The sequence below is a fragment of the Kogia breviceps genome, chromosome 3 (genome assembly GCF_026419965.1).
Source record: "Kogia breviceps isolate mKogBre1 chromosome 3, mKogBre1 haplotype 1, whole genome shotgun sequence".
Lineage (NCBI taxonomy): Eukaryota > Metazoa > Chordata > Mammalia > Artiodactyla > Physeteridae > Kogia > Kogia breviceps.
Genome location: NC_081312.1, coordinates 152,789,031 through 152,805,534, shown reverse-complemented (window position 1 = coordinate 152,805,534; position 16,504 = coordinate 152,789,031). Strand labels below are relative to the sequence as shown.

At 43.2% G+C, this 16,504-nt stretch overlaps 1 protein-coding gene across 1 annotated transcript in view; it reads left to right on the top strand.

Annotated features, from left to right (window-relative positions):
* BNC1 (basonuclin zinc finger protein 1) overlaps positions 1 to 16,304 on the top strand; it is a 30,229-nt gene extending 13,925 nt beyond the window's left edge. The window contains exons 2-5 of the mRNA XM_067030729.1: positions 5,658 to 5,757; positions 7,043 to 7,278; positions 9,282 to 11,125; positions 15,620 to 16,304. Coding sequence (XP_066886830.1) covers positions 5,658 to 5,757; positions 7,043 to 7,278; positions 9,282 to 11,125; positions 15,620 to 16,304 — 2,865 coding nt within the window. The remainder of the gene's footprint in view (positions 1 to 5,657; positions 5,758 to 7,042; positions 7,279 to 9,281; positions 11,126 to 15,619) is intronic.
* Positions 16,305 to 16,504: the final 200 nt, after the last annotated feature.

Sequence of the window (16,504 nt, the reverse complement as noted above, 5' to 3'; positions counted from 1 at the left end):
GATTTTTCTCCTCTCCACTTCCATCTGGTCCCCCAAGAGTATCCCCCTGAATTTATCTTCAGTGACATGAAAATGTTTGCATGTACTAGAGATGAAAACAGCTTTGAAGTGGACAGTTTTTACTCTCAAGCTCAATAATTCAGGTCCCATCAAAGGCCTGCACTGTCCAGCAGTGGATGTCTGTGTGTCTGCCCCACTGTGTGCCTGCACTGGAGTCCAAGTCAGCCTCTACTGACAAAAGGCCCATGGCAGCATCTCCCCAAGCTGAAGGTAGAGGGTATCTGGGAGAGGAAGTGGGACCCTCAAATCTACCTAAAATCTATCATTACTTTCCATCCCAAAACTGAAAATAACCAAATCATCCATCCTATACTAGGTGTGTCAATAATTTCTGGGTGAATGAATGAGCAAATGATAGTTACAAAAAAGCAAACCAGAATTTTGAATGTTGATTTGTAGCACATCAAAGTGACTAATAACAATTCGGAAATAGTCTGATTAAAATGAGTGCGTAAAAAGCAATAATCATGTCTTGATGAGTTCGGAATGTTGTAAACATCTGTTTTATGTTTCTGAAGAATGGAACAAGTATCAGGATTCTGAAAGAAAGGATGTAAGTTTTAAGAGTTTTCCATTATTGATTTACATGAGTATTTTTTGTCCTGTAATTAGAATTTTTGATTTGATTTCATCTTAGAAGTTTTAATTTGTCTGTAGATAATGATGCTATAATTTTACTACATCGTGGGATTCTGAGGTGGGTGGAAAAAACCCAAGGGCTTTAATATTGGAAGTTTTCTTAGACACTGTAATTAGCATTTTTAGTTCATAAATAATTCTTCTGAGATTTATTTCCATAGATGTTTAATGAGCTTTATTAAGCCTTATTCAAACAGGTTCATATAGAACCACATGAATGTTTTTTATAAAGCAGCATTCATACATTGGAATTACAGATAAAACTGCTTAAAATTCAGTCCCCAAACTAGAAGCTGCTATAACTGTGAATAGTCAGGTTAGATCAGGGAGTGTCAACTGGGGGCAGTTTTGCCCCTAGAGGCATTTGACAATGTCTGGAAACATTTTGGTTTTCACAACTGGGGAAGGGAGGTGTTACTGTGGCACCTGGTAGGTAGAAGCCAGGGATGCTGCTCGACATCCTACAATGCACAGGACAGAGCCCACCACAAATGATTATCCAGCTCAAAATGTCTATTATGCTGATGTTGAGAAACCCTGAGTTGGTGTCAAGAGATGCAGAAAAAAATGAGTTTCAACCTTAGGCTATGAAATGTGCTTAGAATTGTTCCCTCTGTAATGTCACTGTGCTGGGCCTGAGATAGTGTCACTCAGAGTTTCCTGGGGGCTTCCCATGAGTCAGCCTTCTGAGCAGACTCTTTAGGGAGTGGAGGAAGTATGTGCTCAAGGACATCTTTCTCTAATTCAGGCAAGTCCTATTTTCCAAGTAAATAAAATGTGAATTCACTTCAGATAGTTCCAATATCTTGTTTTTAAAGAATGAATAGCATCTTGAGGGACATAATCCAAAATAAGAACTTTTCTTCTTTTAAAAATTTCCATTAAAACAGTCATATTTGTAGAATGTAGGTGGTGAAATATTTCAGAAGTTTAGTACTAAGTGTGCTGGTAGCTATTGAGAGTATAGATGATTGGTTTGCATGTGAGCTGACGTTCAGGGAGTTGCAGGGAAGTTTAGAAGCTGGACAACATAGGAATGCTGCAAACTGAGGTAATGACACTCTTTTAAATTTTGACAGTGTGTAGTAGAAACTAAACCATTACTCATTTTTATCCTTTAACTTCCAGTCAAGATGACTATATAATTATGTGTGTAGGTATATAGATGTATGTGTTTGTGTATTTATCAATAATACATTTGTATATGTGTACACCAGTAGAAACTCTATAACCAAAAAGTAAAATTATTTCTGTCATTAGAGCAATATTTCTTGATCTTTTTTTTCATTATTCACCCCCCTACACGCATCTAAGGAGACTTTAGAAATTTTTTTCTAATTGTGCCTACCGCAATGAAATTTTAGTTTCACACCATATACTATATATGTTTATGTATGTATATGTGTACTTTATACATAAAAAGAATGGAACAGTTTTCACCCTTTGGGGATGGTATACCCCAAGTGAGAATGTATGCATTATTAGAGTGAGAGACTGTTCTGATCATCTGGAGTTCTTTATGTTATATTCTATGACTTTACAAAGAGAAAAACCCTTTTTCCCATATTTCCTGTTTTTTGATAGCCTGTTGAAGGGATTAGGTAACACTGTTGCTGTCTGCTGCACACCTCAGTTATAAACAGCCCTATTCCTTCACCTGAAAATTTCTGTCTAGTTGTTCTGTTCAGGCCCATTGTAATCCAAAAGAAATTGTAGATAACAGTCAAATCATGTAAAGTTTAACCTGTATTTAAGGAAGGTCACTTGTTTTTTAAAAGACTTTATTTTTTTAGAATACTTTTAGATCCATAGAAAAATTGAAAGGAAAGTACAAAGATTTCCCATATATCCCCTACCACCACATAGGCATAGCCTCCCCTATTTTCAACATCCCTCACCGGAGGGTACATTTGTTACAATTGATGAACCAACATTTGACACATCATAATCACCCAAAATCCATGGTTTAACCTTAGAGTTCACTCTTGTTGTTGTACATACTATGGGTTTGGGAAAATGTACAATGACAATTATCTATCATTATAGTATCATACAAAATATTTTCACTGCCCTAAAAATCCTCTGTGTTCTTCCTGTTCATTCCCCAACCCCTGCCAACCCCCTGGCAACCACTGATCTTTTTACTGTCTCCATAGTTTTCCCTTTTCCAGAATGTTTTGTAATTGGAATCATGCAGTATGTAGCCTTTTCACATTGGCTTCTTTCACTTAGTAATATGCATTTACGTTTCCTCCATGTCTTTTCATGGCTTTATAGCTCATGTCTTTTTTGTGCTGAATAGTATTCTGTTGTTTGGGTGTACCATAGTTTATCTATTTGCCAACTAAAGGACATCTTGATTACTTCCAAGTCTTAGAAATTATGAATAAAGCTGCTATAAACATCCATGTGCAGGTTTTGTGTGGGTATAAGTTTTCAGCTCCTTTGGGTAAATACCAAAGACTGCAGTTACTGGATTGTATGGTAAGAGTGTACTTAGTTTTATAAGAAACCACCAAACTGTCTTCCAAAGTAGCTTTATTACTATTTTGCGTTCTCATCAGCAATGAATGAGTTTTCTGTTGCTCCACATCCTCACAATCATTTGATGCTGTCAGTGTTCTGGATTTTGGCCATTCTAATAGGAGTATAGTGGACTGATTTTTTAAAATAATATTTTTATCAAAATATAATTCACATACCATAAAATTCATCCTTATAAAGTATACAGCTAAGTGGTTTCACTGTATTCATTGATTTGTGCAGCCATCACTACTATCTAATTTTAGAACATTTTCATCACCTCAGAAAGAAACTCTGGTCAAAATTTAAACTATCTGTGTTTCAAAGGGTACCATGAAGAAAGTGAAAGGATAAGCCAGGGATTGGAGAAAATATTTGCAAATTGTATACCTGGTAAGAGACTTGTACCTAGAGTATATAAAGAACTCTTACGACTCAATGCTAAAAAGGCAACCCAATTTAAAAATGGGCAAAAGATCTGAACAGACATACAGATGGCCATCAAGCACATGAAAAGATGCTGAACACCATTAGCCGTCAGGGAAATGCAAATCAAAACCACAGTAAGATACCACTTATGCCCAGTAGGATAACTACAGTAGAAAAGGCAAACAGTAACTAGTGTTGGTGGGGATGTGGAGAAATCAGAGCCCTCATAGACTGCTGGTGGGAATATAAAGTTTGAAAAACCGTTTGGGATTTTCTCAAAAAGTTAAACATAGGGTCACAATATGATCCAGCAGTTCTACTCCTAGGAGTATCCCACGCACTGCAACGAAGAGTAGCCCCCCCTGGCCACAACTAGAGAAAGCCCGCCCACAGAAACAAAGACCCAATGCGGCCAAAAATAAATTAATTAATTAATAATTTTTTTTAAAAGATGAAAACAAACAAAAAAGATAACCCTTTCCCCCCACTACCACCCATTAGCAGTCACTCCTCATCCCTACCTGCTCCCCACGACGCCAGTAACCACTAGTCTGCTTTGTGCCTCTATGGATTGTCCTGTTCTTGACATTTCACGTAAATGGAATCATTCCACCTGTGACTTTTTGTACTTGGCTTCTTTCATTAGCGTAATATTTTCAGAGTTCACCCATGTTTTAGCAGGTATCAGTACTTCATTCTTTCTTATTGCCTAGTGATATCCCATTATATAGACATACCACATTTTGTTTATCCATTCATCAGCTGATCAATATTGAGGTTGTTTCCACTTTGGGGCTAATATAAATAATGCTGATTTTAAAGTTCAGGTACAAGTTTTTGCATGGACATATGTCTTCAGTTCTCTTGGGCTTATACTAGGAGTGGAATTGCTTGGTCGTATAGTAACTGTGCTTGTGAGGATCAGCCAGACTGTTTTCCAAAGTGGCTGCACCATTTTACAATCCCACCGGCAACTGATTTTTAAGTGAAGACTAGTTATATACTCCTTAAAGTGTCCTAGGCCTGATTCTCCCCTGCCCTGTCCCCACCAAAGGCCACATAGTCCCTTAATTGTCACATGGAGGGTTTAAACCCATAGTCGTAGGGCTCTTTCATCCCCTCCAAACACTGAGACGCTCCCCAGTGTCAAAGCTCTCTTGAATCATACAGATTCCACACAGCGGCACTTCCCAGGAATCTCACTGACAGAGCTCCTGTGAGAGCTTTTTCTCTTTAATAATAGATTACGTTCCTCAGGCCTCTATCCCCTTTTGAGAAATTCATCTTAAAAATACATGTGAGCTTTGTTATTAATACTAGAACTTTGTTGTCACGTACATCTCTAGTTTCAATTTCAGTTGTATGTTTGCACACTCCGCACCCCCACACCACACCGGACACTTCGACCTGCACCTGGGCGTCGATGCAGTGCTTGTCCAGCCTGTGTGCATCTGTCAGTCACACAGTCCAGTGAGCGGAGTCGGGGAATCATCGTCAGTGTGGTCAGCCATTGCATGTCCTCAAATCTCTCTTGATATTCAGCCTCTGCCTCATTTTCGGGGGTAACGAATTACACATGTGTGTTACTCTCAGTTCTGATTGCTCTCCTATTTACTTGTGTCAGGGTAGCCCGTGTATACCTCTCAGGGTTGCTGTTCTGGTCAACTTAGAGATTTAGTGAGAATGTGACTCTTCTTCACCCTTTCTGTGTCCTTAATAACAAGCAAGATGTTTCCTTCCCACCTGTAATCCTTTCTTATAAAGAGTTCTGGGATTTTAGCCCATTCTTGCATGCAGAATATCTGTGTAGCATGTTCACCGTCTCCAGGTCTGGGGCCAGCTTCCCCTCTTTCCAGGATACACTATACAGGTCTGGGCCTGGCACAGAGTGGGCACACATCACTCAAAGAACATTGCTCAATGGAGGAGTGTGTTTTGTTATGTAAATGTGATGTGTGTTCCACGCCTCACTAACATGCCAGGTATCCCTGTGTTCTCTTCTGCAGGCCATCGGCTGTACTCTGAACTGTAGCTGCCAAAGCTTCAAACCAGGGAAAATAAACCACCGTCAGTGTGACCAGTGCAGACATGGATGGGTGGCCCACGGTAACTTTATTTTGCCCCCTCTCTTGGCCTTTAGTGTACCCTTTAAATAACTTACAGTTATTCAGGAACAGATTTAATATCTAAGAATGACAGCTAACATTTGTAAGTTACTGCTATGTGCCAGGTAACAGCCTAAGAGCTTTATATATGTTATCTCTTTGAATCTTAGTAACTCTATATGATAAGTGTTTATCAACCCCCTTTTTTTTTTTTTTTTTTTTTGCGGTATGTGGGCCTCTCACTGTTGCGGCCTCTCCCGTTGCGGAGCACAGGCTCCAGACTCGCAGGCTCAATGGCCATGGCTCACGGGCCCAGCCGCTCCACGGCATATGGGATCTTCCCGGACCGGGGCACGAACCCGTGTCCCCTGCATCGGCAGGCGGATTCTCAACCACTGTGCCACCAGGGAAGCCCAACCCCTTTCTAAAGATGTAGAGAATGCTGCCTCGGGGCTGTCATTCTGCAACAGTAGAAATGCTCTGTGCTGTCTAATATAGTAGCCTCTAACCCAGGGTTGCTAGATGGAAAAACAGAATGCTCAGTTGAATTTGAATTTCGGTTAAACTACACATAATTTTTTAGCCTAAGTGTATCCCAATGAATATTTTTGGTTTAAGTGTATACCAGTTATTCATTTTTTATCTGAAATGTATATTCAAGTTTAATTTTTATTTGTATTTTTATTTGCTATACCTGACAGCCCTACACTAGCCACATGTGGCTACAAGTACTTAAAATGTGACTAGCGCAACTGGTGAACTGAATTTTTTGTTTTATTTAATGTTAATTAATTTAAATCTAAATTTGAATAGCCATATGTGACTGATGACTGTTGCATGGGACAGCATGGAGTTCAGTGGCTTAACTTGCCCAGCCCAACGACTAGATAGTGGCAGACCAGGGCTCAAACCCAGATCTGTTGGATTTCCAAGTCCAGGTTCTTCCCCAGACCCCATGCTTCCTAGTTTTCCATCCTCTTGATTATGCCCCTGCCACCTTCGTTTTTACCTGTTTTCTGTGCACGGTCCCTACTTGGGGCTGTTTTACTCCTTAGGCATACCACAGGAAAAGGAGAAAAGAAGCCTCTCAGGCTAGTCCATTTTATTTTAGAAGTTCCTGAGAATAACTTGGAGCCAGATACCTATTAAGATTATTAATTGTTTGCATATTTGTGGTTTTTCTACTGGAACAAATAACTGAGAGTTAGTGCTAACCTACTTCTGTGCAGTGTTTCTCTTAAAAGTAGAATCTTGAAAAATGATATCTCTTCAATTCACTTTTTCAGCTCTAAGTAAGCTAAGGATTCCCCCCGTGTATCCAACAAGCCAGGTGGAGATTGTCCAGTCCAACGTAGTGTTTGATATTAGCAGCCTCATGCTGTATGGGACCCAGGCCATCCCTGTTCGCCTAAAAATCCTACTGGACCGGCTCTTCAGTGTGTTGAAGCAAGATGAGGTCCTCCAGATCCTCCATGCCTTGGACTGGACCCTCCAGGATTACATCCGTGGATACGTGCTGCAGGTATGGGGACCATGGGCACTGTTCTCCTAGAATGTCTTCCAAAGCTCGTGTCCATGGAACTGATGTAACGCAGTTGCCTACAGTGCTAAGCCATTGGTAGTCATCCTTCCCTTTCATAGTTATTTCTAATGGCTTAAGCCCTACTTCATGTTCTGGGTGAAATCCAGTGCCTTTCCTCGAGATATCTGTGAGACTTCAGGATGCGGGAGCATCACATATTCTCTGATTTAGGTTTCACTCAGCCAGCTCTTCCACAGTCAACCATTTGCCCCATCCTTGGTGCTGCTTCCATTTCGTTTATTATCCTCAAACTATTTACTGACACAAGACATCATGTTTCAGATTTTACTGAGAGTTTGGGGTTGAGGAAGGGAACTTACATTGCAGAAGGGCACAGCAAATAGTTACAATTTCAGGCCACACCTTCCTGTTCTTTAAAGCCCTCTGCCATCCATCCTACTGCTAATTTTCCTTCCCAGGCTCCATCACCTTGGGATATTTCTGTGTGCATGCTCTGGCTCACTCTCTCTCTGTCCCCCCAGTTCCTTTTGGCCTCCTCGCATTTTCTCTACGTCTCTCCATCATTCCATGCCTTTCGTCCCTTCTCTCATCTCTTTCCTTTGCAGAGTAGTTTACCTCTTTCTGTACCATACTGTGGGGGGTAGGCCTTATGCTTCTCATGCTTCCTATCCAGAGAGGCTATCAAGATGTTTCGACAGCAAAGAACATATTCCCTGGTGTGAATTATATCATTTCTCTGACATATGAAACAGCTACAGTACTTTCTTCCTTGTCACTGCGCTACAAAATGTCAGCTAACTTTGAAAAAAAATTTCAACAAAATGGGCAGATGAACATTTCCAAGACTAACATACACTTCAATCTAACTCAGCTGGGCCATAAGCCTGAAACAAACACTAATAACAACCATTTATTGACTTAGACCCTCTTCCAGTAATCTCACAAGGTAAGTAGATTATCCCCATTTTCCAGTTGGAAAACCGGAGACTGAGTGCTTCTAAATCTTGCTGAAGTCACTCAACTTGTATGCAGCAGACTGAGAATTTGAACCCACTTCTTTCGAACTCTGACAATGCCTCCAGTCTTCCTCTGGAAACATGTTTGCTCACCTCAAGTGCAGGACCCCCAGCAGGCTAGAAACCACCTTTTATGTAGAGCAGCATTATGATCTTACATTATGACATAGATCAATATTTAATGATCCTAATAATCTTGCTTTCTAGTGTTAGGATTAAAAATATGGAATCAATTACCTTGAACCTTTAGTGCATGAAAAATTTATGATTTTACATTCCTCATCATCTTCAAAACTCTTACATGCACTGTGAAAAATCTCAGTAGGCCATCAAATACATGTTCTGTGATAAAATATTTATTGTAGTTTTGGGAAAAGTTAGGCCTTGCTAGAGTTTGAAAGATCTCCAACACGCCAGTGTAATTACAGCTGTGCTTTGTGAGCATGGGCAATAGATCAATACAGGTTCATTTGTTTTTCAATGTTAGTTGCTTGGGAAAGATTATTAAACTTGCAGCGAATAAATACTTGAACTATATCTAGGCCTGATTGCCTCATCTATACTCTTTAGATAAAGAAGTTACTATTGTTCAAATGATACATATTTTAATTTTAGTGGAGGAAAATTATGCCTGATGCAAGACAACCAATTGGTTTGAAATAAGATGGAAAATAATCATTAAACTTCCCTTAGGCTTGAGTGATATAATTTTATTTCTCTCTTCTGGACCACTGCTTACATTTGTGCAGTTTGTTTTCTGCACAGAGTTTCTGTCCTAGGACAGTGGGGTGAGCAAGGGCCAAACTCATCAAGCCTTGTGCTTACAGGGGTGTCTTTTTCTAACATGTACAAAAGTGCCCTGTGGTGCTGGTGGAGGCCCTGACCACATACATGGTTCCTTTTTCTCAGAGAAAAGGGTAAGGAATAGTAAGTTAATTGCCCTTTTTAATTCTGGTTTGGGTTTAGGATGCATCAGGAAAGGTGTTGGATCACTGGAGCATCATGACCAGTGAGGAAGAGGTGGCCACCTTGCAGCAGTTCCTTCGTTTTGGAGAGACCAAGTCTATCGTTGAGCTCATGGCAATTCAAGAGAAGGAAGGGCAGTCCATCATCATCCCACCCTCCACGGCGAACGTAGATATCAGGGCTTTCATCGAGAGCTGCAGCCACCGGAGTGGCAGCCTGCCCCCTCCTGCAGACAAAGGAAACCCCGGCAGTATACACCCCTTTGAGAACCTCATAAACAACATGACCTTCATGCTGCCCTTCCAGTTCTTCAACCCTGTGCCTCCCGCACTGATAGAGTCAGTGCCTGAACCATATGTGCTGGAGCAGGGTCAGGACCAAAGTCAGGACCCCAAACAGGAAATCCACGGACCCTTCCCCAACAGCAGCTTCTTAACTTCCAGTTCCACCCCATTTCAGGTTGAAAAAGAGCAATGTCTAAACTGTCCAGGTCCTGTTACTAAAAAGGAAGACAGCGCCCATCTAAGTGACTCCAGCTCATACAACATCATCACAAAGCTCGAAAGGACACAGTTGTCCCCAGAGGGCAAAGTGAAGTCCGAGAGGAACAGCCTCGGCACCAAGAAGGGCCGAGTGTTCTGCACAGCGTGTGAGAAGACCTTCTACGACAAAGGCACCCTCAAGATCCACTACAACGCCGTCCACCTGAAGATCAAGCATAAGTGCACCATCGAAGGCTGTAACATGGTGTTCAGCTCCCTGAGGAGCCGGAACCGCCACAGCGCCAACCCCAACCCCCGGCTGCACATGCCAATGAACAGAAACAACAGGGACAAAGACCTGAGGAACAGCCTGAACCTGGCTGCCTCTGAGAGCTATAAGCGCCCGGGTTTCAGGGTGACTTCTCTAGACTGTCGGCCTCTCCCTGGCTACACTGGTTCAGGGGAGGATTCCCAGAGCCAGCCAGCCTTCCCAAGCATTGGCCAAAACGGAGTGCTTTTTCCCAACCTGAAGACAGTCCAGCCGGTCCTTCCTTTCTACCGCAGTCCGGCCACCCCGGCTGAGCTAGCAAACACACCTGGGATGCTACCTTCCCTCCCTATGCTGTCCTCTTCAATCCCGGAACTGGTTTCCAGCGAAATGCCATTCGATGCCCTGCCCAAGAAGAAATCACGGAAGTCCAGTATGCCCATCAAAATAGAGAAGGAGGCTGTGGATATAGCGGATGAGAAGAGGCACACTCTCAGCTCAGATGAAGACATGCCCCTGCAGGTGGTCAGTGAAGATGAGCTGGAGGCCTGCAGCCCCCGGTCAGACAGAGCCCCATCGGGAAGCTTAGGGAAACCTGGTCTTGAAGGAGAGAGGCCCTGCCATCTCAAACCGGCGATCGAGTCCAACCGAGCCATCCACCAAACCCCCGAGCAGGCCACATACAACTCGGAGAGGGAGACTGAGCAGAAGTCAGTGCTGACCGTGGTGCCGCGGGACGGGGAGGATGGTGGCCGCGAACCTCACCTCACCCCCGGGGTGGAGCCCTGTGTCCCTTTTCCTGACTATGTCAAACTACAGCAGCGCCTGCTGGCTGGGGGCCTCCTCAGTGCTTTGTCCAGCCGGGGGATGGCTTTTCCTTGTTTTGAAGATTCCAAAGAGCTGGAGCACTCAGGTCAGCACACATTAGCGAGGCCAAAGGAGGAAAATCGCTTCCAGTGTGACATCTGCAAGAAGACTTTTAAAAACGCTTGCGGTGTGAAAATGCATCACAAGAACATGCATGCCAAAGAAACGCACACGTGCACGATGGAGGGCTGTAAGGCCACATTCCCTTCCCGCAGGAGCAGAGACAGGTAAGACGTCTGGTGGCAATCATTTCTTCCAAGGCAGTGGTTCTTAAACTTTAGCATGCATCTGAGTCACCTGGAGGGTTGTTAAAACAGACTTCTGAGCCCTCCCCCTAGAATTTCTGCTTCAGTTGGTCTGGGATGAGATGTGAGAGTTTGCATTGCTAAGTTCCCAGGGGACACTGATGCTATTCCAGGGACCACAGATTGAGAAACTGTTCTATAGATCCAGATTCCTGGATTTTCAATTCCAGAATTTAAGCTCATTTAGCCACAAAACCTGACCTGAAATGATGGGAGGCTATTTTAATCTTTTTAAATCTCCCTTTGTGCGGATTTTTAAAATATATATTCCATACAGAAATGTTAGTGGATTTACTGTGGGGGCATTGCCATGATATGACAGTGTATGCATCATTCTGCCTTTTGAAAGCCTGAGAAATTCTGGATTCATAAACATCTGGCCCCAAGGGTTTGGGATAAGGCATCATGAACTGGTTCACACATTAGAGGGGGAGGAAGCAGGGGAGCTTTTAAAGTTAGGATTGTAGCTCCCCAAAACTTGTCCGATTTTCATTTCACACTATGAAGTCCACAGAATGAAACGTTTTCTCCGATTTCTATTTAACCACTATTTTTGAAAGGAAGAATAACTGCCTGATTGAAGATTTTTGAAATACTAAGATATCAAAGAGTAAAGGCAATTAACAGGTTATTTCAGTGTCTGTGACGTGTGGTTCAAAGATGAGAAGTCTTTCAGTGCCGGGTTTTCTCAGCCCCACCACAGAGTCAGACTGTTTGTACAGAGTGCCCGGGTATAGAGTATCTCTCATCACTGTGGGGACACAGCACTGGCATTACTATCTTACTTGTGCTTTTCTTAATGAACTTGAGTCACATAACGAGTCTTCAGGTCACCTTCCTCCCCAGCCTATAAAGGGAAGAGGAAGCTTACCAAAAGATGACCCAGGAGGCTTTAAGGAGAGAACCAGCTCACTGATGAAATGCAGCATCGTGGATGCTAAATGGTTCACAGAATGTTAAAATGTTACATTCACTCAAACAAGCTTGACTTCGAGCAGCTCAACACCACCATTGCCTCAGTCCAAGTTGCAGCACCTAATTTATTAAGAGGGTGAAAATGTATCGACTCCTACACACATTCCTGGACAGGGCTCCTAAGAACACACACATTGTATTGAGCAGAGAGGATAGGGCAGGGGTGATATTCGTTAAAATTCCTGTTTCTGTTGCTGGATGTTGCACCAAACCACCAAGATACCCAAATTAGTGAGCCAGTGCCCCTCCTCCACCCTCCAAGAGGGGTGTTCGTTCGTGAATAAGCTGTCATTATAAAGAAGAGATAGTCATATCGGTAAGGTTATCCTTGATATTTATGATACTGTTCTGACCTACATTGTCTACTAAATTAGAAGGCATATTGAATTTAAGATACTATTTATTTTTCATATATTTAACATTTTCTTATTTGGGGACCTATTTGTGATGCAAGCCTCCTGCCCCACCACAGGAAAACATCTTTCGTTCTAAATGTAAACCACTAATTCTAGTAGTCTAGAACTTGGACTGCATTTTCCCTAGAATCTGTGATTGACTGCATTTTCCCTAGAATCTGTGATTAAAATGATACCATTTTAAACAGGACTTTGTGAACAGTCCCGGGCCCACCACCATTTTTCTTAGTCAGAGATGAGAATTGCATGGCTGTAAGGATAACTGACTTCCTCTCCTCAAGCCACTGCTGCTGCCAACAGCAGTTCCTAGGAGCCATCACCAAGGGACGAGGACAGCACTGTGGATACTTATTTAGTCAACAAATAGTTAATAACCTTCTGTGTTGGGTGCTCTAGACACAGTTCCTGCCCACGAAGGCCAATGGGGAAGACAGAGCAGTAAGCAGGTGATTACAGCTGAAGGTTGTGGCTGCTAGAAGCTGGGGGGGGGGGTATTCTGTTACGGGCATGTTGGGAGGGCGCCTAACCAAACTCTGAGAAGTTAGGGATGGTTTCCCAGAGGAGTTCTGTCCAATCCAGCAGCTCGCAGAAGTTTTGGTCTCACAGCTCCTTTACAAATTCTTAAAACCTCAAGACCCTCAAGAACTTTTGTCTATTTGGGTTTATATCTATCAATATTTACTGTATTAGAAATTAAAATTGAAAAAATATGTATCACATCACTTAATAAACCTATTATATGTTACCATTACATTTTTATGAAACATAACTACATTTTCTGGATCAAAAACTTAGTGAGAAGCGGCTTTGTTTTACATTTTGCAAATATCTTTAATGTCTGGTCCGGTAGAAGACAACTGGGTTCTCATACCAGCTTCTGCATTCAGTCTGTTGAAATATTACATGTCACGTAGCCTCTGGAAAACTCCACTCTACACTAGTGAGAGAATGAGCCTGAAAAGGGAAAATAATGTCTTAGTATCATCATGAAAGGAGTCTGACTTGAGGGACATCCTGAAAGAATCTCAGGGACCACTAGGGGTACCCAGACCGCAATTTGAAAACCACTGGTCTCAGCTTATCTAAATAGTCAAAAACGGGAGAGAGGAGTTGTGGCAGGGGAGGTGTAGAGGTTTGAAGGGAAGAAATGCAGACCTGGGCAGTAGGCACAGCATTAGTCCTGGAAGCAGAAAGCCTGGCACATGGTCCACAGGGTTTTTGCAGCTGTGGTACTCACTGGTCTCAGGGGACATGGCACCTTGGGAAGTGCATCTAGCCCTCTGAGGATGGTTAAGGAGGAGAGAGTGCTGCCCATATGTTAGCTCTTGGTGTTCATGGGATCCTCAGGAGTTGAGCAAAGGGCCCAGAGGTTTGCTTTGTTGTATCAGGGACCTTTCTGTGCAAGGTGTTCCAGTAAATGTGTTTGTCAGACTTTTTTTTGACCACTTGTGTATACTGGAACCTGTATGTCAATCTAATGTCTGGTTTTCTGCCGAGACATACCTGCCCCTTCAACCCAGGTTGCTGACATAATCACAGGGCAGAGTTGCAGTTGAGAAGAGCTGCTTGCAAAGTGGGTGATCTGGGAGTATAATTCTGATTATGTCCCAAGAAAAGAATGTATAAGAGGATTAAAAAGAAGTTCAGAAATAAATTTGATACATTTATGAGTAACACCCCTCCCATAATGTCTTTGGAGATTTAGAAGAGAAAATTTGATTCCTTGTTATTTAGGTGAGGGTGTTTTTCCCAATTTGACCCTGGCATGCATTCTGATCTGTGTTGGGGGAGGTATTTTCCCTGTTTGGAATAATTCTCCAATCACCTTTAAGATCGTACCCTCTGGTAAGGGGTGTTTTTGCTCATCAATAGTTAGGGGGGGCTTCCCTGGTGGCTCAGTGGTTGGGAGTCCGCCTGCCGATGCAGGGGACACAGGTTCGTGCCCTGGTCCAGGAAGATCCCACATGCCGTCAAGCGGCTGAGCCCTTGAGCCATGGCCGCTGAGCCTGCGCGTCCAGAGCCTGTGCTCTGCAACGGGAGAGGCCGCAACAGTGAGAGGCCCGCATACCGCAAAAAAAAAAAAAAAAAAATAGGGGATCTCCGAGCAAGACCAACATTGATTGACAAGTTACATCCAAATGATATCTTATGAGTAAAAGGCGTGTGTCATAATGGATACTCATTATCTGCCCTTTAGGAGTAATCATTGGCTAGATGATTGGCAGTGTGCTCACAGTGCTGCATTTGCAAGATTTCTGTCTGGTATATACTGAAATGTTGCAAATATGAACTAAATTTAGCACACGCACATATGCACACCCCCCACTCACACTCATGCACACACATACAATTTCTAGCCAGTCAGATTTTCACACCTGTAGATCTTGTGTGGGGGGGATGTATGCATGCTCTAGACCACCATGCAAGCCACATAGGAAATTTTAAATTTTCTGGTAGCCACATTAAAAAAGTAAAAAGAAACAAGTGAAGTAAGTATTAATAACATATTTTACTTCACTCAGCCTATCCAAAATATTATCATTTCAGTATCTGACACTAGCCACCTTTCAGGTGCTCATACACTTATGAGTAGCTGTCATACTGGACAGTGCAGCTCTAGAAGATAATATTTCCTGGTTTCCTTGAAATAAAGTCCTCTGCTTAGTTCCTTATTGTTTGTGACCAGTTTTCTTCTGGGATCTCCTGGTTCCAGTGTCCCAGTTGAACTGGCCTAACTGAAGTAGTCTAGCCATTCTCTAAAGATGAGGTACAAGAACTTATGTGTCAATCAGATTGTGGAAATTGAAGAGAACTACATATTCTGTTGACCTTTCTGGTCAAATGCTAACTTGTGACAAGTGGTGAACGCAGTGAGCAGTGTCCACCACACACACACCGTATCACTTCTCTCATGCCACAAGCTTTCCTGTTACCTGCCTAGTGTCTCTACGCAGAACGAAGGCTGCCTTTAACACGACAGAAACAACAGCCCAACCCATTGCTAACCATCTTTTCACTCTTGTAGACACAGTTCAAACCTAAACCTCCACCAAAAAGTGTTGACTCAAGAAGTGTTGGAGAGCGGTGAAGAACATTTCCGTGCAGCTTACTTGTTGAAAGATATGGCTAAGGAGGCCTGTCAGGATGTGGCTTTCACACAGCAAGCCTCCCCGACACCTGTCATCTTCAAGGGAACGAGTCGGATGGGCAGCCTGGTTTACCCAGTAGCCCAAGTCCACAGCGCCGGCCGGGAGAGCTACACCCCCGGTCTGCCAAGCGAGGGCACCATCCTGGATTTGAGTACTACCTCGAGCATGAAATCGGAGAGTAGCAGCCACTCCTCCTGGGACTCAGACGGGGCAAGCGAGGAAGGCACCGTGCTCATGGAGGACAGCGATGGCAACTGTGAAGGGGCGAGCCTGGTCCCCGGGGAGGATGACTATCCCATCTGCGTCCTGATGGAGAAGGCCGACCAGAGCCTTGCCAGCCTGCCGTCTGGGCTGCCCATAACATGTCACCTCTGCCAAAAGACGTACAGTAATAAAGGGACCTTCAGGGCTCACTACAAAACTGTGCACCTCCGCCAGCTCCACAAGTGCAAAGTCCCAGGCTGCAACACCATGTTCTCGTCTGTTCGAAGTCGAAACAGACACAGCCAGAATCCCAACCTGCACAAAAGCCTAGCCTCCTCTCCAAGTCACCTCCAGTAACAAGGTAGTGGACCACGTTTGCTCAGATAAGCATTTGTCGTAATTCAGGAATAAGGTAGTCCAGAGAAAAGTTTCTAACTCTGTTTAGTTACCATTTGGGGCAAGCGAGGCAAAGAATATTTGAGTTGACTTCATAGTCTTCTACAGCAGGATGAGCAGAAGACAAGCCTTGTGAGAAGTAGCCATTGGGGTGGCATTTC